The 27,468-nt window shown below is 46.2% G+C and overlaps 1 protein-coding gene across 2 annotated transcripts in view; it reads right to left on the reverse strand.

Annotated features, from left to right (window-relative positions):
* The window catches only part of LOC119375485 (transmembrane protein 135), a 72,287-nt gene extending 48,110 nt beyond the window's left edge, over positions 1-24,177 (reverse strand). For both annotated transcript variants that reach the window (XM_049410917.1, XM_037645666.2), the window contains exons 1-2: positions 22,841-24,177; positions 17,909-18,045 (exon numbers count right to left, since the gene is read on the reverse strand). In XM_049410917.1, coding sequence (XP_049266874.1) covers positions 17,909-18,045; positions 22,841-22,996 — 293 coding nt within the window. In that variant the 5' untranslated portion in view covers positions 22,997-24,177. The remainder of the gene's footprint in view (positions 1-17,908; positions 18,046-22,840) is intronic.
* Positions 24,178-27,468: the final 3,291 nt, after the last annotated feature.

Consider the following 27,468-nt stretch of genomic DNA (forward strand, 5'->3'; position numbering starts at 1 on the left):
CGCAGCGATTTCATACGGGGTCTCTGTTTCAATTCATGTCGTTCATTACCAATTTAATACATCAACGTGCCACTACAAAAAGCGCATAATGCGAACAAGTGGGAAAGGGGTGGGCGTCTGCCCTCACCAACAAGCTTTCTGACGATGGCGAAGGCGTGGATATTTGTAATCTACAATAAAAAATGAACTCAAGGAGCACTGATTTTTGGGCTAGTTGGTTTTCCATCGCCGATCACTTAAGCGCGCTCAAACAAGGACAAAGGGAGGCAACGACAACACAAGCGCTTTATTTTTTTGTGTTGTCGTCGCCTCCCTTTGTCCTTGTTAGCGCGCGCTTAAGTGATCCGTGACACAATAAAAATCTGGTTCAGTGTGCTAGCCACAGTTCTCGTTGTTTATCCAGTGTGCCCGAATCATTGCGCTTTGGTGGATGTGCACAAGCAATCCGCTTTAGGGTGCCGTTCTGCCGGTGCTGTTTGTGGATTAACCTCACGTCTTCCGGGTTTGTTATACTGATAAATACGTGAAATGCAGACGGCAATGTTGTTGGACCATGGAAACTTGCAGTGTTTGTTGCTATTATAGACATTAAACACACCGTCGAGCATCGAATCAGCATGCTTTGTCGAGGGTCTTGGCTGAGTGTGACTATTTCTCGGTCGCTTGTACGTACAGTACGGTCCACTGTTAAAGGGAACACTCGAATGAGCAACTTTCATTTTGTTGGTCCCCTAACGGCTAGTGGATGCGGAAAGATTGTTCGTGCGCGTTACTAATCTATCATACGGGTTCGGAACTGTCAACCACCAGTAGTGTTATCCAAATCTAAGTCACTATATATAGGCTTTTGCAGGAGAGCGAAATCCGGACATACCCGAAACGCAAGTGTTCCCTTTAACAGTGGACCCGTCTGTACATCGGACTGTGCCTCCGCCGTCGCCACTTGTTAATCGCCTACGTTTCCTCAAAGAAGTCGTGGTTCATTTCAGCAACTTAAGTGTGTATAATTGTCACATGAGTATGAGTAACCGATAATAGTTAGCTTTGATCACCGTAAGCTCAAATAATTGTCAGCACGTTGCTTGGAGAGCAAATAAAAATGTTGCCAACACTGTTCTTGGCAAATTGCTACATGGATTGCGGTTTTCTGCATACGCTCCTCCAGTTTCCCCCTGTTTTGCTGTGTGGCTTTCAACCGAAACCACGAGCACGATGGTACGTATTATTTTTGGTTCTTATGTTCTTATCAAGGCCGCGGTGGCACGCGCTTCTGTACGATGCAAACTTATTTTCCGCATTACGCTAATAGAACTGTAGTTCAGATTAACATGTATATCCAGAGATAGAGCAGACATCGAAATAGAAGTTGATGTAGAGAAAGGTGAATGACGTCGCAAATAATTTAGTACGCGCAGGTGAAGTGATCAAGATAGAGATAGCAATATAAACACCAGTCTGCCTAATAAATCGTGAAGAAACTCCATGAAGCACTCTACATGGCTCGAGAATTGCTATTTCTGTCCCCGCCGCTAACTCCGAGCAACGCAATGTATATAGCGTCGGCTAACTTGGTAAAGAAAAATCATGCTTTTCATGACATGTGTGTCATTATTTTCATGTTCTGACCTGTCATTTATGTTCGCAATACGGTCATGTTATGCCATACCAATTTTGGTATACATCCGATTAACGAAACGACCAGGAGAGCACAGTCGTAGGCGGCTAGATGGATAGACAGATACGCTCAAAGTCGCAGAAGTTCGCTAAGAAATGCTTCGCATTAAAAAAAAAAAAAAACGACTCTGCCAAGGGATCTCGTGACCGACGCGGAATGAGAGCTTCAAGGTCTTTTAAGCAGGGGCGTAGCCTAATTTCTTTTTATTTTTATTTTTTGAGCGGGGGTGTTCTACCACCCTCTATGTATGTTCTTGTGTACATGTGTTCTGTGCGTGTATACATACACATGTAAAATTTAAAAATTTAGCGACTAAACGAACAGTGCTACGACAGCCGCATGCGCATGAAACAGGTTGGGTTGCTACATTCCACGTTTCATAACCTTGTAAATTTCACATCGCGATTCACAAAAATAAGATAACATTCGCTTAACAGCCTTGGGTGGCGGCGCCAGCGTGTCTTAGGTAATATCGTCGATAATGGCGCAAGATTTAACCATAGAAAATCGCTTTAACGTAGTAACTAATGCCGCGCTTCTATGCAACTGCAAGGCGTCCGCGTAAACATTGACATCATTATACGCAGTTTCGATTTGCTTTGGCGTCAACACTGGCACAACGCACGCGCGACTGGTTTGGCAGTGTAACGAGATCATACCAACGTTGATACTGCCGTCGAGTGCCTAGCGTCTAAGGCAACCGTAGCGCCATTACAACGTAATGACCAGTATGAGTACGTAGTGGGCAGTATGAGCAAGTATTCGGAAGCGCCGTGTCAAGCAGCCTCAGGCACGGCATCCAGCGATATATGGGGGACTAACGTTGAAAACGAAGTGGACGAATGGACCAAGGTAAGTTAACCTGCGGAGGACCTGCATTTCTGCGCCTCGATTGGCACGTCGCTATTGTCACGCTTTTTGTTTACTTATGTATTCGTTCCCTACGTATCGCCCGACGGCAGTACAGCAAGGGAGCTCGGTTACACCAACACCAACGTTTTGGTCTGCAACAGGTGTGGACAGACCTTTGCATCGATGTGGTATACAGATGCAAACACGTTGTTTGTTGGACAGAGTAATAATTTCTTGGGTTTTACGGGCCCAAAACCACGGTATGATTATGAGGCAAGCCGTAACGGAGGGCTCCGGTAGTTTCGACCGGTGGTTACGGCGCTCGGCTGCTGACGCGAAGGACGCGGGCTCGATCCCGGCCGCGGCGGTCGAATGTCGAAGGAGGCGAAACGCAAGAGGCCCGTGTACTGTGCGATATCAGTGCATTTTAAAGAAGGAAATTTCGACCAGATGGTCGAAATTTCCGGAGCCATCCACTATACGGCATGCCTCGTAATAATATTTCTATTTATTTATTTATTTATTTATTTATTTATTTATTTATTTATTTATTTATTTATTTATTTATTTATTTATTTGTTTATTTACAGTGGTCTTGGCACACATACACGCCCTAAGTAACACAGACACGGGAACACATTCAAGCGCGAGGGTAAGCAGTAGCTGCCTTTAAGAAGACAAGACCACGTGTGGAAACGTTGGCTCAAGCGGCACTCCCTGTTTAAGGATTTTAATTGCGTAGCACTTTAGGGACCCGGCTTGTCGTTCATCCGTAGAACTCGTGACGTGATCACGCTCAAAATCAAGTGGCAAATACAGGCCTAAAACAAGGCTAGCGATGTTCAAAACCACCGCAAAATAAACGAGAAAGGTCTAAAATATCATAATTAACAGAAATGACCGAGAAGCAGTCGGAATAATTAACTTATCGCTAAACACGTTTCAGAAACATGTGGCTGACACCTGCGCCAGGCAAGAGAGAGCGTCACCGCTTCGCCAAGCACGCGATTGCTCCTTCCACCGGCGCTTCTCCGGCGCCTTTGGCGCTACATCTGAAGGGGGAAGCAAGCTTTCGGAACTCACTGAAGACTGCACGTATTTCAATCGCCACAACAGGCAGGCAGTCGATAAAGCGCAGCAAAAAGTAGCGCGCATGTCGCACACCGAGTTTGCGAATCTCCTTAACAAGATTCTACTCGGGTGCTGGGGAAATCCTACATGCTTACCTCAAACATTTCCGTCATCGACGGTTTGGTAAAAGGAGCAGTGGGAACTCTGCGAACGGGAATCGCTGGGTGTCCGTGCTACGCACTTCCTCGGGTTTCACAGTACTGGAGCTGAATTAGCGCAGGATTTGGAACTACAACAATCGCTACACAAGTTGTTGTTTTTCTTTTTTCGTCTCTTCAAGCCTACTTCTTCCCCTGAATGTTTACCATGTTTGGATTTCCGTAGCACTATCACGACACAAATGAAGTCATGTTTCTAGCGGGTTCTTATTCTACGTATGAAGCGTGCAGTAACGTCACTCCCTGCTTAGTATGCTACAGCTGTCGCTTTCCGCAACAATAGTCATAACCGATCTCGCGTACTTTTCTGTGCGTCATCGTCACGCGCTCGGTGCTTCCAGGCCATGAACGTCGTACACGCTATGAGCGTGTCTTATGATTCTTGATAGAAAAGTGACGAGCGCCTAAATTTCGAGAAAGGACACCCGAAAAAACCAGATGATGATTATTAATGCGAAAGCCTTATATGTTCGTCGGTGAAAGGTCACGTGTTACTCAAGTGAATGTGTGTATGTGCAGTTGGTGTACCAAAAGTCACATGACCTCAATGTAACATGACATCAGTGACGTCACACATCACATCATCACGACACCACAGTCACCAGAATTTGTGACGCCATCGTGACATCATTATGGCGTCATGCTGACGTCACATGGTGGCGTCATTGTACGACATCGTCGCTTGGTCAAAGGCGGGCAGATCACAGAGGCTGTACAAAACCATGTGAGGTGCAGAAAGCTTGTTATTGCCTCCGATCTCAGAGGCAGTGGAAAATCACGTTAGGTTCCGAAAGCTTTCAGAAGCGGATGACCAATACATCGAATGAGAAGATATAGAAGATGGCTTTCGCCTTTGGGTTGTCTTAGCCGATTGCATGAGGGACCCTGTGAGTTTTCATGTTTAGAAATGCTTAACGATTTAGAATACGTTGTCGGTGTTTAGAAAAAGTTAATTCCATCGTAGGATGAGACGAACACTGAGAAACAGTGTCTATACCGCAAGAACAGTAACATACAGAAATGAAAGCACAATAACATGAAACGTTTTTGCAGAAAACAGGATGTCCCTAAGACATACACACACTTATCACAGTATACCCAATGTACATGATGATGTATATACATAATGTATATGACTTCACGAACATGCAAGTATACATGTACAACAGATGTTATGCCGCAGGCAATTTACATAATGGGATAGTGATAGCATGAGATTTATATATACAAGAACGCACACGCAACGGTGACATAAAACACAGAAAAAATAAATACACACACATTATAGGGAGCCGAAGCTCAAGTTTGGGCGCCGCGCTCGCGCGGCTGGGTTATGCGTTACTGGGGGCAGACGCTGCCCGCGAAGGCGGTTTGTCGCCAGATTTGCCAGAGGCGGCGGCAAGGACACGTGCGCGCATGCGCTCCTCATTCGGCCCAAAGCAGTGCTAGCCAGCAATAGTTACATTGTGACGCACCACAGATGCAATGGGAGAGCTCTGCGCGTGAGCGGCAGTGTTGTGGCCGTGGATGCCCCCAGTTGCGATAAGAGCAGTGGCGCCGCTCGACGTTGCCTTGGACGCCCATATACACGTGTCAACCACTGTACGATGACTTGGCTACAAAAACCAGGTGAAGCACTGCCATAAAAAATGAATTTTATAGCGAACACAGCAACAAGGAGCTGGAAAATCACGACACCTTATTTAATATAATCTCCATCAGTGATACAGTTAATACGCGACCACCGCTTGCAAGTGCAACGACAAATGTTTTGTTTCGAGCGTCGTTCCTTTAACTTAACATAAACAGTTTCCTTGAAGTTGGTTTCTGCGTTTAGCAAAGCGGCTCACCGAGTGTTGCAGTTGATAGTCTGTCGTTTGCGAACTGTGCAAGTGGCGTCGCGTGGTCGAGCACGAGACGATGACGAGCGAATGAACACGAGGCGAGGCCAAGATCCTTGACCTCCGTCTAGCTGGACACAACAGACGCACACTGATAGGCACAAAAGCACTCTAGTCGATTACAAGCAAAAAATGATTCCAAGCGCGGCTTTACCATTGCAAAAACCAATGGACAGTCGAGCTGAGGGAAAGCCTCAGCGACGAAAGTACTGCGACGCTTCACTATGTTTTACTCTCCCTTCCCCCTCACTCTCACACCCATTTCCGTTTCCCGTTCACCTCCATCCTCCTGCCCCCTCGCCTCACTCATTCCTTGTCTTGACACTCCATTGCTTTACTCTCTCCCTTCCTCCTCTTTAGCCAAGCAATAGCCAAGCAATGCTTAACTCCCATAAACATGGCTTTGATCCTGCTATGCTAAACCATGCTTTCGTTCGCCTAGCTTTGCACTACTTTGCAATACGTCGCTGAGGCTTTTCCTCAGCTCCGCTGGTCATTGGTGTTTGCGATAGTAAAGCCACGCCTAACTACTCAGTCGATAGTATTGATGATATTGCACCCCCCCCCCCCCCGCCCCGCGGAAGGCTTCTGTCTAACGTGGTTTTGCACTGCCTCCGGCATGGGAGTCAATGCAAGCTTTCCGCACTTCAAGTGGTTTTGCACTGGCTCCGTGATCCGCCTGCCTTTGACCAAGAGATGATGTGAGATAACGTCATCATGACGCCTAACATTTTGCCGATCTGTGACGTTACGTTGTGACGTCATCACTCGGACAAGGTCACGTGGGATACATTAGGAGACATTATGGTCTCGCGCATGTCTCGCGAATGGGAGCGCCAACATGGCCAGATAAGGCTTTGGCCTTAAATATGTAAGTTTCACCCCCAAAACCGTGGTGCGCCTGTCCTTCACGTTTGCAAGAGAGTCGTAGCAGCTGGTTTTTGTTCGAAGCACAAATATTATAGGGTCTTCCAGCAGTGTTAAATTACGGTGTTGTAAGTACGGTAATTCCGTACGGTCTTGGCAGACACGCAATTATATTAGTCTGCAAGACCCGTACCAGCCACTCATGATCTCACGCGCATCGAACAACTCGCGCAGCTAAAACGTTTTCAGATCGTGGTACATTTATTTATTATTTTATTTATTTATTTTTACATACTGCAGCTTCAATGAGGCTATTGCAGAAGTGGGAAAAGAGAAGAAAAAAATGTTGCAGTGGCTTAGCTCGGCTATGCCAGGATAACGTAGCGTTAGCAAAGGTTCAGCTGATTGATCTTAGCTTTCCTGATTGTCTAGGATTAGCTTGATTATCATGCTTACTGCTGCTCCAACGTGGTGTACACCGCCGTGAGCGGCGGCGTGCCGTCTAGTGAGCATTCTTGAAATCACCGGAGAGAGCGCAGCTACGCTCATGGCGGGACCAATGAGAAGTAGTTTACACGCCGCCGATAACGGACAAGGCGCGAGCAAGCTCCTAAAAGAAAGCAGCAGGTCATGCCACTGCTGCCACTGCCGGACTGCAAAGGCGTGCGGGCGTTCCTAACGCCCGCGCACCTTTCCATACCGGCCATGGTCAGGTACGCCATCTCCAAGCTCCGCTCGGCCCCCATTTCCCCGGTCAAGGAAGGGCTGAATTTTTGTACAATGCCACAAGCATTAATATGCATTCCTGTGTGGGCCACCTTGCTAAGTACGTTTAGAACTGAACTTCGCAGTAACAACTTACGTTGTGTTAAAAGGATTGCGCTCGCTACAAAAATCTTTACCGTTTCCACTTAAACTCAGGTTATTACGAGTGTTGTATAAAATGTTTGATGCGGTCTCTCCGCTGCTAACCGGAACAGAGACGGAGGTTTTATGTGTAGGTTATCACCTCGTATATTATCTTTGCCTTCGTCATCGCTCTTGAGATTATTTTTTGTTCGCTTTGTCCTGATGTAGACATTCTATAGTCGGTGACAAGCTAAGAATAAAAAGTAAACTGTACCGCTGTCCATTTGTATTATGCGCGTCCAACTACGGCCGATCTTTACATTGACGTAACGGTTAAGACGAACCAATGAAAAATGCAACATGGCGCCGTTCGCGACGAGAGGCGCGGTACAGCTGCACCGAGACCGAGATCCGTCATTTCGAATTTCCTGCGGTGTTTGTTTATTTCAGAAGAAGCTATTTCCTAGTGTTATTCGCACGTACCCAGCATCGCCCTCGCCGAACGTCATCCGATGCAGTAGAAGCTTGCGACTGTGCCTCGTTTGAAGTGCACCGAAGCGGCAGCAGCTCGGAGTGTTTTACGACGCTTTAGCGCGTTCCGTCGTTTCGGCAGCGTCAAGTTGGAGCACGGCGTGTGTTCCCTCCATCGTTTGGATGCATCAAGCATATCGCCTGAGGGTCACCACATCGGCGATTGTCGTCGCGTTCATTCGTGTGCAGTGAGGTGAAAGTGAAGTCGGAATGTGCGCGTCTGTGTAGAATTTACCGCCTGCAAAAGCCATGGCATTAGTGTTGCCACGTGTGCGCGTGTGTGTGTTGCTTGGAGCTCGCAACGTGGGAATCTTGGTGATCTATTGTGATATGTGCCGTGCTGTGCGCCTATATAACTGACGTATGTGTGGACGAGGCGAGAGAGAAAGAAAGCGATCGACATAGCCCGTTAGCGCAACACAATGCGAAAGTTAACAAACCAGGTGTGGAGAATATGCAGTGGTGTGTGATTTATAAGAAGATAATTGTGGTCATCTGATGCGTTTGTGGTTATGTGACATGTGTCTATTGGCGCAGTTGCGTCGTATCAACGGAATTTAGTTCCACCAGCCCAGAATGATTTGCTAGGTTGAAGTGCCCGTCGCGTAAGTATCGCGCTCGATGCACGAACGCCTTGCTATGAGAAACGCCGTGCGAGGTAATCGTTGTCTGCAAACCGTGAAATGATGCGCTCGCTGTGACACGTCGATTGCATGGATCATGATCGTAACTGAAGTGACGCCGCTAAAACTATTATTGAGTGAAAAAAAAAAGCTTTTGTTTTTAATGGCGTTGCATCATACTTCACGATATCATATTCGGAATCCTTGTTTTTGTCTAACGTGCGTTTTTTAGTATTTCGCGTGTATTGTGTGCACGTATTACGCAGTGATAATTTGTTGATATTAAACTCGTGAAACTTATAGTGCATAGACCCTTTTTTTAAGCGCTTATCCCTTCTTGTGGAGCCTCACCCCCTCACTATGCTTCACGAACAAATGAGGAGGGGGGAGCCGGAGAGCTGGGGCTTGACAATGTACGATAGGAATGTACTTACTGATTGTGTCCACCGAGATTATCTATGTAGACATCTATATGTTTTCCTTTTTTTCTTCGAGGATGCACGTGCTTTTTCTATGTCCGAGTGAATATTTGTCGTCTTCTGGCTCCTGATTTTTTCATTTCTACATTTTTTCTTATTTATTTTTTTTTGTCGCTCTACCTGCACGGAGGACGATGCTATAAAAGCGCATCGAAGCCTCGTAAATTTTCTCTTGATAAAGATCGGTCTCCGATCAAAACGTTGACAAATAAACTGTCTTTTGAGAAGCGTGTATCCTTTTCCTATTTGTCTTACGGTAACCGATGACAGCCTTTTCACAATCTACGTATATATATAAACCTTCGCACAGATAAACACATATATAGAAGGTAGGGGCCCCTCTTCTAGCAAACGTGGGCCCCCCTGCTGTAATTCCCACTGGGGTGACGCAGTTATGCAATAAATTAATAATAAATTAATAATAAATTAACTAAAAACTTGAATGTTCAAGGGCTTAAGTGGTAATGGCAGTGCCAGTGCAAGTTGTCGAAGCGAGAAACAATTCCACGTAAAGCTTTTAGTCAATGCCAATTTAGCCGCGTGCACCTCATTGGCGTGAACGGCAACGCACGCAATGGCCCCGACAGTTAAACGCCATGTGTGCTACACGCTTTTATTTCGTTGAAACAAGACATCAGATGAAGCCTTGGCGTATTCCTCAAACACGATTACAAGCTAGGCGACTAGAGACGCAAATGCGGTATTTACGGCAACAGAAGAGTCGAAATTCACAAAGGTGATCTCAGACCACTTCGCCATACTTCGCTTTGAGTCACAGTTGCCATAGTTACAGCAGTCAGTAAGAAAGCTGGCGGCGAGAGTTTCGCAAAAAAATTACAAATGACCTTATTAAACGTGAATAATGTCCCTGTTTTGTTCTGTGAAACCGTAAAATAACGATTCCTTTATTTTAAGTTATATGTTAAATCTGGCATTATTTGTTTTAATATCATATTATGTACTGCTCAGAAACATCGCCTTTGAGATGTACGTTACTTTTTCGTATAGACTCCGAGATGAACGCGGCGGGGGGTGCGATTTAAACAACACATATATTGTTATGCTGACGCTGAACTCCGTGCCTTCACAATTTATTTTATCTAGCTTTGCTTTCTTTATTTCAATATCAGTGCAGTATTGCAAAATAAGGTTTATATGAATGAAAATGATTGCCATTGTTTAGGAACTACTTCGTTTGCAGCGCGGAGGCATGCAAAATATGAGCAATGCGGCCTCGTGGGCGGAGCTTATATTTATTCTTAGGTTGTCACCGACTATAGGAAACCGCGTTGTAGATACAACGGCGGCCTTGCTGTTCCCCCTGGTTCCTCCAGATCGTGTAACACGTTCGAGTCCTGTCTCGTGGAGCGCAACAACGGCATCCTTTCTGCCTGGCCATCTCTATGTGGTGTCTGGGATGGAGAGTATTCCCAACACGAGACAGACTGCAGAGGTGGGCCATGGTCCCATCTTCTACTTGTCCAAACTGTCCGCTGCAAGAGTCCAACCAGCATGTGCTGCAGCAATGTGTAATTGGTGTAATTGCGAAGGTATTTTGGAGAGCTGTTAATACCGGTTTCCGTGGCCTAGGAGTTAATCATTTCGTCACGTCTGGTCGTTGCTCGCGTAGTCGCTTTGCACGCCTTCTAATTGCTGCGGGGGATTTTTGTTTGTGGCGTAACAGGTGTGAGGCTGTTGCAGCGGGTCACCGTCGTCGTGCTCTGTTTCCGATTCTGGAACGTTTGTACTCCGAACTGCTGTCGTTTTTGTCGGAGGAATTGTTCTTCCTTGGGGAAGAGGAATTTCTACGACAGTGGTCGTGCCGCTTCCTGTCGGTAGCAAATGGACGTGTGCGGCTAGTTTTTGACCTGGCCTGGTTCTTGTAACCAGGTCACCAAGCACTGATCTATTAATGCATATAATTTGTTTGTATTGATTATTTCTGTGTGTGCATGTTCCCGTAGGTGTGTGGGTTCTTGTATATACACATTTCATGCTAACACTGTACATTTATGTAAATTACGTGTATCATATCGTCTGCTGTACATATATGCTGACATGTTCACAGTCATGTATACTGTGTATACATTGCCATTTACATTGTGTATTTTGTGAAAAGTGTGTGTATGTTAGTCCTTGGTAGCATATGTTAAGGGCACCCTGTGGACATGGACATTTCTGTTAAAACGTTTCATGTATATTTGTGTTTGTGTCATGTGTTTAGTCATTTGTGTATGTTAATGTCGTTGTTGTATAGAGACTGTTTCCAAGTGTTCGCAGCGTCTTTTGATGGAATAATTTTTTCTAAACTTAACATGCATCTTGTTGCCTTGCAGCGTAGAGAATCATTTATAAGTATTTAGTGTATAATCGCCCCTAGTTCTTACGTTTGACGGTTCAATAAAGCTTCATTTGGGAACTGCAAGATATCCAAGATTTCATTCTCAAAATAGAGACAGGTTACTGCATGCGCCTTGATAGTACTAGTACTACAGAGTACGTAGTTCCCTGAATCGGGCACCTTTCAAGCGCAGCTCTTACAAATTCGAGATTTCGATGGCGGCGGCACAGTTCGCGAAAATCCCGGCTCCGGCGAGTGCCAGGAATGCGGGTGCGCACAAATGAAACCTTCGAAGGTGCGCCAGTTAGATGCGTACATTTCTACACGCCGTTTTCCAACCGATGCTCTCTCGATCATGAGCCGGACAGCAATCAGCCGTTTTTGATATGACAATGTGATCTTTTTATCGAGGTCACTCCTTGTCTCACGTTGCCATATTTCGTTGTTGCCTGGACGCATGACAGTCGTTGTTGCCTGTAGCAACTGAAGTGCTGCGCTGCTGAGCGCGTGGGTGAAGGTCCCATGGAGGAAGGAAGCAGTTAGGAGGGAGCATTGCGCAAGGCGATAAAGAGAAAGAAAGAAAGAAAGAAGAAAGAAAGAAAGAAAGAAGGAAGGAAGGAATGAAGGAAGGAAGGAAGGAAGGAAGGAAGGAATGAAGGAAGGAAGGAAGGAAGGAAGGAATGAAGGAAGGAATGAAGGAATGAATGAATGAATGAATGAATGAAAGAAAGGAAGAAAGAGAGCGAGAGAGAGAAAGAAAGAAAGAAAGAAAGAAAGAAAGAAAGAAAGAAAGAAAGAAAGAAAGAAAGAAAGAAAGAAAAAGAAAGAAAGAAAGAAAGAAATGTAGTACGCCACACACGCAGACAAAAGCTTCGGTTGTTCTCATTTTCCCGATAGCGCAAGGGCCCCTGACTTTTTCTGAACAGATTTAGCTTACCCAGAGTACAGTGCAATCGTTCGCGCTTTCACTGCTCCACTGTTTAGCGCAGTGGCCGATTCCTTACTATTAAAAAGAGCTCTATACCCTCGCATCTCGCTCTGAGCGAACGGTGATAAATCGAACAAACGTGCCTGTTAACTACGCAATTGAAGAAGACCGGTCTCCGGCCGAAACACCGAATGAATGTCTTTTGTTGTTTTTGTACGTGCGCCTGCGCTTCTTATTACTTATTAATCACCGGATCCATGGAAGCTGTACTTATGCATATCTATATACGAAAATGAGCGTGCACATGCCTGAAAAAACAAAACAATTCGTTTACTAACATTGCGGCCGGTGGCCTGACCTTCATCAGTCATGTAATTCGTGATGCACCTGACATGCATGTCAGGCTGGCCCACCGGCCGTAACGTTAGCAAACGAATTCTTTTGTTTTTGGACATGTCTATGTTCTTAATTTTCTTATATTTATTCTGGTTGAGCGTGTACGTTTTCTAACTCTCTGTCTCTACACACACACACACACACACACACACACACACACACACACACACACACACACACACACACACACACACACACACACACACACACACACACACACACACACACACGCGTACGATATATATATATATATATATATATATATATATATATATATATATATATATATATATATATATATATATATATATATAATATATATATATATATATATATAGGGAATGAAGAAAGAAACTACGACTTTCGTTGATTCGGCACTGTATATTTTTACTAACGTTTCGTCTGGTGGACCAGACTTTGTCACCTGAAACTTAGTGTGCACATTCGTGCAGGCTTCCTGAGTGGACAACTAGCGCTTATCTAGCTTCATTATACTGTATATTGCTGCAGATGATCACTTTGCTAGAGACACTACCATGTTCGACGATCGTTCGACGTCCGACGTTCCAGGGCCAACGTCAAGAGTATTTTTTTCTTCGCTCGAAAAGCATACAACCAAAAAACAAACTGTGCGGGCATTCTGGGCCTATTAGTTGATTCCTTTTATGCAAGGATTAAAGCTGACTGATTGCAGAATAATTAGAAATTTAATTACACGCTAATCAGCATTAATTACTGTAACTCACACAAAATAACAGATTCTTTTGTTTTATTTCTTGGAATGTAATACTGAGTGCCTTGAAATCATGCCATGGAAATTTGATGCATTTGCAGACAGTGCACCATAATTCGTGACTGAAAGGGATAAATATATATAATAACCTGAGGCTGCCTACTAAATCGCATAACCTGCCACACCACAACGACACACTATCGCGTTCCACTTAAACAATTAATAGGTTTCCCGTGTTTCCTGTGTGAAATATAGAGGCCCGTGCGTTTTGATTTAGGAGCACGTTAAGTTAACCCCAGGTGGTCGAGATTTCCGGAGCCCTCCGCTACGGCGTCCCACGTAATCGTATCGTGGTTTTGGGACGTAAAATCCGCAACGTTTACTCTCGTATATTCTGTGTTTTCTCGTTTACCTCGCATCCAAGCGCTTAACCGGTGAACTGCGCAACATTGTATCTCGGTCAGGGCTGTATATATAATAAAAGATCGGCGCGGTCTACTCGTAACGGTATTAGCCAAATCGGGCTGCGCAATCTGTTTCCGCATACCCTCTTATCGCGATATCTGGAGAGAGGCTTAATTTATGCGGAAGAGCGAGGCTGCAGAGTGCTAGCACGCGCTCGTGCGGAGAGACGGTGTTGTGTAATTACTAATTCGAAGGTTGTGGGTTCGGATCCCACCGACGGAAAGGGTGACCTTTTCGTCCACTTTAATTCCTGTCAATTTACGCCGTAATCACTACGCTCCAGTTAAACACAAGAATTAATGACCCTTATGCTTTCCTTGGCCTAACCTTCTTGGATTCACATCGTAGCGTCTAGCAAAGAGGCGAGCCCATCGAAAAAAAGAAATTCAGTTTCTTTTGTTCATTCAGTTAAAGTGAGTCACTTTATCGGAAGTAAGCAGAGATCTTTTTGGATCGCACTCTAGTAAAAAAAATTCTGAGCTATAAATGGGGAAAAATGAACCTCGAATGACAGAAAACAAAAGCAAAAATGTTACGTCGCTTTTGCTCCTAACCCGAAAGGCACGGGCTCGATCCCGACCACGGCGGTCGCATTCCGGCGGAGGCGTAATGCTAGAGGACCGGGTACCGTGGGCTTTCAATGCACTTTGAAGAAGCCCAGGTGGTCGAAATTAAACGGAGCCCTCCACTACGGCGTCTCTCATAGACTGAGTCGTTTTGGGACGATAAAGGAACACAAAAGTGAAACATTAAATCAGTTTAGACAGATAAACTATTCCTTCAGAACTCTATATTGTCATGAATTTTGCCATCATATAGGATAATCTCCAGATGAGGGAATGGCCGCAGTTTCATTCTCGAATTTCGCGCCGAAAATTCAACATGTGAATGTGAACGTGACGTCCCGAACTTCGAAGTCTTCTCGCGTATTTTAGACACATTGGTCCAACGAAGTTTTCTGGATGCTTACGCATTAAAGGGACACTAAAGAGAAAAATGATTTTTTTTTACGTTTTAGTAAATTACTCCTTCACGATACCAAAAAACAGCACGCTTGCTCCGAGAAGACGCTCAGTGAGCGAGAAAAGGCGCAAAAATAAAATGCGGGTAGCGAAGCCACGTTGAGATTCCCGCCCCAGTCGCTGTGACGTCATAGATGTTGATGGCGTCTACTAGGGCTTACGTAGTTCCTAATCGGCAAAAAAAAAATGAAGTACATTGACTTCTGTGGGAGCCAGAGAATTAACGTACCAAGTTTCAGGAAATTTCGTTGAGCCAATGCGGCCAAAATACAAAAAAAAAGACGCTGTTGATATCCGTGACGTCATCATCGGAAATTTCGGCGGGAAATTCAAGAGTGAAACCTTTAGCATTGATTTTCTCATCTATTAATAAACCTACGGCAGTCAAACTAACGACAGTAGAGTTTTCAGAGTATAATTTATTGGTGAACTAATGCCTTGTCTTTCTTCGGTGTCCCTTTAAAGCAAAGAAAAGAATTGGTGGAGCTACGCACTAGTGTTGCGGAGACAGAAGAGGAAACTGCCGAGCCTTCCCCCCCTCCTTCCCTCCTCCTCACCCTCACATCACTCCTCCTCAACTTCACGTCCCTTTCCCATCCCTTGCTATACTATACTATACTATACTATACTATACTATACTATACTATACTATACTATACTATACTATACTATACTATACTATACTATACTATACTATACTATACTATACAACGCTATGCTATGCTTTACCTTCTCCCCTCCTCTTTTCGCTCCTCCTGACCCTCACTTGCTGTACTATACTACTCATGGTCATGCTACGCTACGAGCTGCTTGGCCCATACCCGCTTTCTGTGGCGCTCCCCCACCCAGTTTCGCGCGGACGATCCGTGGGTTTTGCGAAGCTCATAAACAGCTCCGCTGATTTAAAAAAAAAAAAAAACTGCGCAGTGCCAGTGTCGAGAACGTCTATTATACTAGAGAGACCGCTGAATCGTAAGACGTGCCATACTATGCCGCGATCGTATCGCGTTTCACCTTAAACGATCGTACGCTTTCGTCGTCGTTTCGCCGCGTGTTTGGCTCGTGAGCTGGCAACACTGCAACTCGGTCAGGGCCGTACGTACCCGCGAGTTACGTGCGTACAAATAAGAGGGCAAAGCAGTTCACTTGTAAGAGGTGTTCGCCGTATCTAAATTCCGAATCTCCCCTATACATCTCTAGCTGTTATCTCCCGAGATCTGGACAGACTAAATATAAATGCACGCGTAGTTCTTCTACGGAGATGAAACGCGACAGTGCACTTACGCATTCGTGCAGAGGCAGTATAAATATAGCTTCTCTTTTTATTTACGTTAATTTTCTTTTTTTAAGAGCTACGCGGGCAGGTTGCCACACCACGTGCGGTTTTTAAAAGACCGCACGGCCACCCGGTCTTCCGACTATATAGTGTACTCCTATGCATGCAAGCTTGCACGTGACGTCATGGACGGAGCTCCTAAAAAGCACTGGTACTCCAACATGGTGGCTATGATTACGTCAAGGCACCATGATTACCATAGGCGCTCTCAGGGTTCCCCATAAGAAGGGGGGGGGGGCGTCCATCGCAGCGACCCCCCCCCCCCTAGTCGAGACCGAAAGACCACATGCTTCACAATGGATGAAAGAAAAATGAAAATGAAGCGATGACGTCACAATGGTCTGCCTTTGGTCCTTGGCTTGCAGGGAGTAAAGATGGGAAGTTAACAGTTCTTGGAATTCAGCATGAGGGGCCATCGGCTGCCATTATCGTTAAAAACCTGCGTGGCCGTAACCCTGTTCCTTAATGGCGGGACAGGTACGACTTTACGACAGGTATGGGGCAGACACTCCGCCCCTCCTTCGGGTTGGTCTTGAACCTCCAACCCGAAATTGCAACCCTTCAAAGTGATTAGGAGGGCCGCCGCCCCACTTAATCACCTAAGGAAGGGTGCAATTTCAGGGTGAAGAGTTCACCCCCCCCCCCCCCCCCGAAAATTTTCAGTTTTTCATGCGCGAATGCAAACGCTCGCACAAGCATACATAAAAGGGTGGCTGAACGCCCCCTCCCCCCCCCCCCCCCCCCGTAAAAAATTTCTGCATTCGCCTCTGAGAAGATGGCTAGCGTTAAACCGTGGATAAAGCGTTAGACCAGCTTTATGAATATAAAATAGTCAGTTCATGTTATAGACTATTTTGCGGAGGGGTTTCGGGGCCGTCATATTGGGCCGTTTTTCCATTTTGTACCTTGCCGCTTTGTACAATTAACAACTAAAGGAACAGTGCTACGGCGGACGTAAACCCATGAAAACGGTTGGGTTGGTGCATTCGACGTTCCATGACTTTATAAATTCACGTTGTGGTATACAAAAGTAAGAGAGAGAGAGAGAGAGAGAACCAACTTTATTGAAGTGAAAAAGATTATTTTCACAGAGGAATTTCAGAGAGTTATTTTCACAGAGGTCAGGCCGTGCCTGGACGCCATCTCCTCAGTTCGTTGAATGGCCCGGAGCTGTATTTCGAGGCCCGTATTGCAGAGTACGCCTCGGGCGAAGGAGTGGTCAGGTGATCAGGCGGGGGTGGATCCTCGCTGCAGTCCCATAGTATGAGAAAGGGAGGCGACGGAGCCACACTGCGAGCAGTGCGGACTGAAACGATCGGGGTAAATGTGCGTATATACCTGTGGGCACGGGACGGAGTTGTTTGTAGGCGACGCCACGCGATCTCTTGTGGTTTTGCGAAAGTTGCGATGCGGCGGTGGTTTTGTTCGACGCGCGAGGCGATAGTGCTGGGCTATTTCCTGATAGGAAGTCCGGGGCTCGCCGAGGTCCTCGGGGTAAGGAAGCATTCTTTTAACAGCCTAAAGTAGAGGCGGCGTCCGTAATGTCTTACGTAAAATTGTCTATCAGGAGGAGAAAGACGGTAATAAGAAGCCATCATCATCGTAAGTGTGTGTCTCTCACCTTGAGATGCATGCGAATGCGCACAGGAAGAAGAAGCAGTAGGCGATGCTGAGGGATGAACGCAGGCTGTTTCCGATCACGTAGCTCAGTATCAGCTGCTCCAGGGGCTCGCCCTTGGCCCGAGTCAGCGCGCTCGTCTGTAAACACACGCGCAATAGATGTAGATATGGGCGCGTGATTAGAGGGGAGTTACTATACAACGTGGAATATTTGATCAGTCCTCAGGCCGATGGCCTGGATAGATTAAACTCTATACGCTGTCGAGACGGGGGAGAAAAAAATAGAGGAACAGGTCTGCGACCGTCGGGCGACGAAAGAGGTTCAGGGTTGTTGGCAGTGAACCGAACTCTTTCGCCTTGAAGCGGAGTTAGGAGGAGTGGAGATACGAGATAGATATGCGGAAATTAGAAGCTTTGGAGAAATATAGAAAAGGAGATTGTAGGGCTAAAGTGGGAGGGGGGGGGGCTTTCCTAGATGCTATAGATTAAATATAGCGATTGAGATCAGATTACTGATAAGCCTGTAGCAATATTTGCGGTGAAAGCAAATAAAAGAAAAGAAAAAACAAAAGCCATGAAGCATTCGTGTGTGGTTACGAACACAACGGAGGAACGTGGCAAAGCCGCAGCGAGGAATACGTTTGCAGCATACACTGATTATAATATGTTCGCAGAACGTGGACGACGCGACGTTAATGGCATTATTATGCAAGTCATCTTACGCGAGGTTACCGCGCTGCTGTTATATTTATTGTCCCGTGTTCAGCTGTAGTGACGTCAGACATTCCGAATATTAGACAAATATTCGACAGCGTTTCGGCGAGAAACTTCACTGAAGTCTGCGGTTTTCGCCTCTCTTCTTTTTTTGCTGTATTTCGCGCTGTTGCCACAGCATGTATACAAACTCGCCACGAGGTCAGTGTCTTGTCAATATTTGTCAAGTCATCGAAGATTTGTGGAATAATGCACAATTACGGCGACGTGGCTGTAATTCAATAGGATTTTACCGTAGACAATTTATTATCTTATCGTTGCTGTTTGATTTCCTCAATTCTTGTCCACACGCCCACCATAGCCCTATGTTTCTGACTGCGGAACATCCTTCTGCGCATGCGCCTCCCGTAATTATTAATTTGTCACTGACAAACTAATTCTTGTTCTGGTGGTTATGGTATAACTTTGAAGGCAATCGCGGCACCTAGCAGAATTAGATACGAACGTCAACGTTTTTTTTAGACTGACTGACAGCGCTGATGTGTGTTTTTCTTTTCTTTTCTTTTAGCTCGCGCTTTCTTATCCTTAATCCTCGTCATTCGGCATGTCGGCATGTCTTGCATGGGAAATCATCTTAATTAAATTTAACTTTGGACCATGTTAGTACACACGTTGGAAGTGCGAAGTTGGAGCCGAACGACGCAATGTCGGATTATCGAAGACTGACACTACTCGCAGAATAACTGCCTCGGAAATCTGCTGAAGCAAAAGACACATGGTCCCTTATGCACTCGCCTAAGACGACTCGAAGAAGAAGATGATGATGTGCCGCTACACATGACTCATACCCACACTGGGGGATTGGCCAAGAATTGTAGATATGAAGTTTTAAACATGGTTAGTTATAACTAATGTTTAAAGACACAGGACAAGCAAACATATAAAAGGAACGAGCGCAGTAATTATTTGTACATTCAGACCAGACTACTCATCATAACTAGAAATTATAATAATGAAATTAATGTGTAACTGAACGTCTTTTTCTTTTTTATTGATTTCTTTTTCAATATTGATTCATTGCTACTATAGGAATTAGTTTGCAATTAGGAATTTAAAAATCGCATTCGTTTTGTTTCATGAAGGAAAGCACTAACAGCATCAAAAACATTCCTGTGGCTGACGCCCAAATCCGAAGCACCGAGGGTGAGTATAGCGTCTATTGTTAAGATTATCCCCAGCTTAGCACATGGAGTTTCAAGAAGTCTTTTTCTTTGCAATATATAGCGTCGACCCGATAAAAAATAGTGCTCTACTGATTTGATTTCTGAACGAAATTGACACAAGGGACATATCGCCAGACCAGCCCTGTGTGCATATAGATTCAACGGGGGCACTCGGCATCGTAACCTAGTTAATATTACTTCCAATTGTCTAGTTTGACACCCCTGGATTTTCCACGGTAATTTTAAATGTCTAAATTCTGTCCATGAAGTTATTGATTTTATGGCGTCTGCATGACAATGGCCTCCTCCTCCTCCTCCTCCTTCTTCTTCTTCTCAGTCGATTGTATTGATCACCCCCCCCCCCCGAAAGTTTTTGCACTCCGGTATAGGCCCACCATTTACCAAGCGACTATGTGATGTGATTACATCATCATGAGACATCATGTTATGTGACGTCATGGTGACGGCATAAGACCACGCCGCAAATTTTGGCGATCGTGACGTCATGTTGTCGTCAGCCCATGGTGCTGATTATTTTGCATCACTCGTGTTGACGCCAACGCCGCCGACGGCTAGTGCTCGCGTTTGATTAGGCCTCTAAGGCTTTCGCCTTAATAAATAGATAAACGGGTGCCGCAGAGAAAATCCTTCTGAACTGCTAATAGCCGTAGGGAGGTCGTTGAGAGCCTAATTGAGATGCCAACGCATTTCTTAGAACATTTACCTGGGTACGTTAGGTGCAGATTATGCGGAACAGAAAAAAACGGGAGCGTTGCCAGTATTCCACCGACGGAGACGCACGGGGAAGTGCGTAAGCAAACACGAAACGTTACGCACCAGAGATCATAGAAACGAGCAGTCACAAAAGAACAATGAACGCGATTGCACCTTGAAAGAGTAAAAATTTTAAAAGAATTGCGCAAACAGCTCAGAAAGAAGCAATGAACGATGTAGCCCATCCTTTAGGTACAGAATCCGAAAATGGCACCAGCGAAACAAAAGGGGGAAAAAAGAACAGAGAAAATTGGGAAAGAAATTGTACACTTACAAGCCGTGTCCTTCTTTCTCTCTTTGTCGCTCACTTTGTTTATTTCGCGCAATTTTAAAAATGTGAAGTATATATACATTAGCGCGATCCTGTCAATTGAGGTGACCTACTTAGAGGTAGATGTTGCTAGCACATATATTCCGACGTCCAGGATGCTAATTTAACAGCTTCACTAATTAACTTTCTGGTTATTCGCTCTGGGGCACATGTTCCAACTGTGAAATGGAGGCTGAATATGCACGATTGAAGTCATGAGTGCCAAGCCGAATTTGTAAGACCAGAGTTACTTTCGGGACTTCATCAGAATCCAAATGTACAAAAATAATGCATTGGCCCGTTGCTAAGACCATGCGATATTACGATTTCCGATAAACAAACAAAATTTCGCTGCTCCGCAGCTTAAAGTTTACAATTGCAACGGCTGCTTTGAAATGAAATAATTAAACGTTACTTAATTCACGTCGTTTAATTATCTTCCCAGGAGTGTGGCAATTTGTTGTGCAAGTAACACTGCACATTCCATAACAACGCTATATGTTGCAGCAATATGTTCGATTCAAATAGACGACCTAACCAACTAAGTAATTAACAAACAAGCAAGCAAATAAAAAACAAGCTAAAAGCTAACTTATTCGGTTCAAACAAGCAAGCCAACAAGCTGACTTACGTATTTCCCTCAAGCGAAGAAACACACACACACACACACACACACACACACACACACACACACACACACACACACACACACACACACACACACACACACACACACACACACACACACACACACACACACACACACACACACACACGCACGCACGCACGCACGCACACACAAAACAGACAAACAAACAAGAAAGCAACCAAGCCAACAAACAAATAAGCAATGACTCAAAATAAGAAACAAAAGCGTAGTACAGTTTGAAGAACACATAAAGAAATCCTTGAAAACAGGTTGCAGAAACTCCAAGGGACAATCAGGCAGGAAAATACATTCTAAGAAGTCATTGGCACTTATTCTTACCTGATAAGCTAGAATAAGTTGGTCCGCTGCATAACGACAAGATTTCTGCTATTAGAGAGCTCGTGAACGGCACACGAGGTGGGAACACTTTTCTGTGCACTTATCGTTAAAGTGTACATTCCGGCAATGCCTGCTGAAGTCGGCCATAACGACTCTTTCGCATACACACGACAAATGAAGTCGCCACGTCCGCTTCGACCGGGGCGAGCCAACAGTGGCATTGCCATACCCTAATCAACCACAGTACGAGACATGAGCCGCAGAATACCTTTGATCACATTATCAGTGTACTCAGAGCGGTCTGGACAAGGGCGATCTTCCAAGACTCGATCAGAGTCCGTGCCAGTTGCCATGGAGACGCTGTCCTAGATTTTCCTCTTCCATCAACAAGAGAGGGCAATATAAGTGCGCCATGCAACTCCCAATGTACAGATTATACCTGGCCTCGTTTGACAAAACCCGTGGACCAATCACGACGCGACTTCCCGAAGGAAATCAAGCCAGATACATCTGTTTGGATACAAAGTCCGCCAGCGGCTTACGCAAGCAGACAAAAGTAGGCCGATGAGCTACTGGTTTACCACAGGACTGGGGTGTCCAATAGGCCCTACTCTTCCGCCAACAAGGAAGGGGAACATGTTGTTTCAAGTCTCAATCAAGATTGGTCCCTGTCTTCTTGTGTCCCTGTGTAGTTGCGTGCTCGTATTTCAAGTATCACGAATCATCAACCCGCCCAGTGAACCACTCTGACAAGATTTACCGTCGAAAGGCTATGTGTCTGGACCGATAGGGACAAGGCTTCGCGACTAAACACTATCCGTACCTCTCTCGATCTGTTTGTAGATGCAAACCTGCAATGGAGCTAGCACGTTTGTTATGCATACAGGAAAAGCGAAGCGTCTATGGAGACTAGAAAGGGCATACCGAGTAGAAGATCAGGTGCAGCGGGAACGTCGACGCCATCACATCTTTGAAGAGGTCGATCCACGCCCGGTGACACATGGGCGTCCAGGTGTGAGCCGTCTCGTAGCAGTTGAACGGCAACTGGACGTCCCACAGGTTGCTCCAGACTTGACCCATGGCGATGGTAGTTGGGGTCACCCCGGCAACGCCCCTCGTCCGGGTTGGGGTGCGCCGATGAAGTCGACTGGTCTTCTAGAAACGATTACCTAGATTCCCCTTTTCGGTTCTTTAGAAGCATCTAGTGGACAAGTCCTTGAGTGAACCTGACAGAAACACGGAGAAAGTGCGCCAACTGCTTCGTCACCAACTGCGTCGTCGTTGTACGGAGAGCCCCAGAAGTACTCCTGGTACCTGGACTTGTCAGGTGATTGTTCCTGGGTCGTCGATCGGGTGAGCGACTTCACAGGAGGAGAGTTAGTTGGGCGTACAAAGGATACAGAAATCGAGACAATGCGGTGAATACTTCATGTGTCGTGGCTGCACGGACCAGTCTGTGTTCTTTTCAAAGCCGGGCTTGCAAGAAGACCGCTTCTCTCCTCGACCAAATGGCCAGTTCCTTTGCTTCACAGCGAGACGGTCGGTAATCGTTCGTGCATACCACGGATGCAGGGACGCAGACAGTATGACGACTACTTCATCTGTTGTTGACGTACGCATCCAACAGTCTTCTCATCAATGGGATTCGCCAGAAGGATTTGCCTTGGATCGTGGGACCCAGCGGGACCCGGACGCTTCGTTCGTCAACAGTGCTTGGTGGCGCAGTCCTTTTGTGTTCACTCAATTGCACTGGCTTGTGACAAAGTGACCACTGCTTTCGATGACCAAGCCGCTTCGCTCGTCAACATTAAGGGGGGCAGTTCCCTGTATTCACACAAGTAAAGACTAGATACAAAGTCACCACTGTTTCCGACTGATCGACGCACCTTTCTCGTAGAGCTGGACCTCCCTGGTGACCGCTTCGCGCTCCGGCCGCTTCAGCTCTACTGACCACCACCGGACGACAAAGCTCACTTACTGGTACGGAGCAGCGCTGTACACGGACGGTCTTACGCACGCAGACAATGGTCACGCCACGCTACAAACACCGCTCGCTTGAAATGGTCCCGGTGCGCTTACGCTCGCGCACACGAGGAACAGCGAAGACAATGGCCCGTCGGTGAGATGACGTCCTTGGAAGGCGTGTGAAGGAGAAGTGCCAAGACTATGATCCGTTTTGCGGCTGCTAAGTGAGTCAGTCCCGAGGCTCTCAGAGGGGTTGGAGGTGGGTGGCGACGTCAGGAAGAGTGCTGGACTTGTGGAACGCCCCGCCACTTACCAAGGTACGGTGCGCTGGACCTAAGAGAACGGACGTTTACTACGTCCACAAGACGCTGTAGTTCTTTTTCATCAGCGAGAAGAGACGTTCACGTGCTGCCGACGAGGATCCGAAGGTGTGCGGAAGTAGGGAACGACGTTTCTCTTATCCGCTTGCGATCCGAGTTTCGATTCAACCACCACCACCACAACCGTGCGCCCGGAGACGGATATCGGGCAGATACTGCGAATGCGTGCAGCGTTACGCATTTCCCCTCCCGCATCTCCATGCTTACCCCCCACCACTTTTCGCTGCCAGGGGCGTCGACTTGGAGGGCACGCCGGGCGAAAGAGGTTCACTGCTGAAGGAAGGTCGTCTACCGCCGGCTGCGTCGCGCGCACACATCTGATCGCCCTTGACCAACTGGCACAAACACACACAGATATGACAGCAGTGAGTGTGTACTAAAGAAAGAAGGAAAAGGAAACGAGTTTAAACGACTGTAAGCGGTGTAATGACTCACCGCGAGCTCGTATGCATGTGTGTGTTTGTGTGTGTGTGTGTGAGAGAGAGAGAGAGAGCGTGAAGATATGGTCTTTCTATTTCGCGCAAATTGCGTTACGTACCATCTCCTTCCTCCCTTTCACCCTTCTCGTCATTGAAAAGACTCATTACGTAGTGTAGGCGACACCGGCACGGGCGGATTAACCTTCCCGCCGCCCGCAATTTCTGGGGCTTTTATTTTCTTTTTCCCCGTTCATTTTTATTTGCTTTTTTTTCCCCTTTGTCTCGTGTGTGTACGGAGGAGCGCGCCCTGCTCGTTACCGAAGTGCCCTTTTTTTCCTCGTGAGAGAATTCCGTATCGCCCTGTACCGTCTGGAAGCGGTTTATTTCTTAAGGCGAAAGCCTGAGATGCCTCATCAAACACAAAAGTTGACTGTCGGTGTCCCGCGTCGGAGGCGTCAACAAGAGTGATGCAAAAAAATCATCATAACTTGATAGCGTCACCATATGACGTCATCATGACGTCACAGATGATATCCGAAATTTATGACGTCATCATCACATCACTATGACGACATCACATGATGTCGTCGGTCGGTCAAAGGCGGGTCGAAAACGGAGGCAAGGGCAAACCCAAGTGAGGTGTAGAACGCTTGCAGTGCCTGCGACCGTAGAGACAGTGCAAGATCACGTTAGATGCAGAACGCTTTTCGGAGGGGTGAGGGAGGATCAATACATCGACTGAGAAGAAAAAGATGGCTTTCGCCTTCGCGTCGTCTTAGGCGAATGCATAAGGAACCCTGTGAGTTTTATTAATTTTTTTTTTTTCGCGGAAGACGTGAGGAAGGTGCCGCTGTTGCTGTTGTTGGATGCTGTAGATGACCGTCGCCAATTCAGACTGCGGCGGGAGCGTCCACTGCGTTGGAAGAAGACGAAACGAAGAAGAAACAACGAATAATCAGTTGCTCCTTCCATTACGTCACTTTCGAATCATACCTAACTTCCCTTATCCAATTAAGGCAGAAGTTCAGGGGCCAATGTTATGCCTTACCCTCTCCCCTCCTCCTTTCCCTCCTGCTCACCTTTACACCACTCCTCCTCGCCATCACTTCCCTTTCCCACTCCCTTGCTATGCTACTATTTACAAGGCTATGTTGTGCTTTCTTTCTCGCTCTTTCTGTCTCTTTCTATCTCTTCCTTTGTCTCTCTATGTCTTTCTCTTTCATTCGTTTTCTCTCTTTCTCTGTGTTCCTTTTTTTCTGTCCTTCTTTCTCTTTATCTTTTTCTATGCTATGTTTCTTTCCTAATCAAGCCAACACTCATTGGCTTGATTATCTGTTGGTTTCATTAGGTTGAATACAAGAAAGAAATCTAGCCCTCGAAAAAGTTCTTTTTTTTTTTTTTTGCTGAGCGCCGGCGCAGATACAAACGCGTTGGTATCCTGTTCCATAAGTTTTCCTTCTATTTACGTTAGTCGCCTGCGCTCAAAGAGACCGACAGCCAATATATGTGGAACCTGTTCTATTCAGTGCAACGGAAAGTTCACCGGTCAGAATGCATAATCACAGAATGGCAACGAAGAAAATTCCGTGAAAAAGATTGTTTTAATCAAAAATTCTCGTTCTGCAGCACCGATGTAGTCGTGCAAGAAACATCCTGCATTTTGTCTCCACCGAAATGCCATCGCCGCGGCAGGAATCGAACACACATCTTTCGGAGTACCGTAACCACTGTACCACCTCGTTAGGTGCTGAAAGCTTTCCCACGGGGGCCGGGGAGTTTCAACACATGGATCGAAGAAAAAAAAAAGAACTCACACCATCTCACGCTAAATGGGACCACGAGGCGATGTGAAGCAGCGTTTCGGCATGTCGAGCCCATGTCGGCATGTCGAGCCCATGCATGTCGAGGGGGGAGGGAAGAGGGGAAAGTGGAAAGGGTGAGTGGAGAGGGGACGGGAGAGGGGGAGTAGGAAGAGGAGGTGTGGGGAGAGTGTTTGCGCATGCGCAGTAAAGGTGGTCACGCCGCACACCACCACCACCGGATTGAACTCCGCCATAAGATGCTGTGCATCTAAAAGAAGATGGCTATCGGCCTCGACTCGTCTTAGGGAATGCATAAGGGACCCAGTAAGTTTTCTCTGTTTTTTATTTTCTGTCTCTAAACCGAGGCTCACACATCTAATACGCACGGTAAGTCTTCGCGAACACGGCACCGGTGATGAGCCCGAGCACGGCGACGACCACTAGTAGCGCGATGAGCAGAGCAGCTCGCCACTTCCAGCTCGAATCGCCGCTGAGCCCGCCTCGCCACCCGTTGCCGGAGGCGGCGCCGTTGGCGGTAGCGGCGGTAGAAGCAGCTCGAGATGGGCGTCGAACCGAGGACCTACACGGAGGGCGAAACAGCATCCGTCACCGAGGTTCTCGTTATTGAACAGACAAGCGAGGATAGATGTGGTGCCCTAATTGACACGCTTAGCATGCCACATTCCAGTAAGTCTATATTTTATCCGTATAATTTCGCAAAGTATATGCGGATTCCATATAAATTCCACTAAGTCTTAGGGACAAGACATGGAATTAGTGGAATGCGTACAGAAAGATTCTGTACGGCGTACAGATAAGCACGTAGACACAGACTGACACGCAAAATTAGACAGGCAGGCACGGTAGATAGATAGATAGATAGATAGATAGATAGATAGATAGATAGATAGATAGATAGATAGATAGATAGATAGATATAGATAGATAGATAGATAGATAGATAGATAGATAGATAGATAGATAGA

Source organism: Rhipicephalus sanguineus, chromosome 11 (genome assembly GCF_013339695.2).
Source record: "Rhipicephalus sanguineus isolate Rsan-2018 chromosome 11, BIME_Rsan_1.4, whole genome shotgun sequence".
NCBI lineage: Eukaryota > Metazoa > Arthropoda > Arachnida > Ixodida > Ixodidae > Rhipicephalus > Rhipicephalus sanguineus.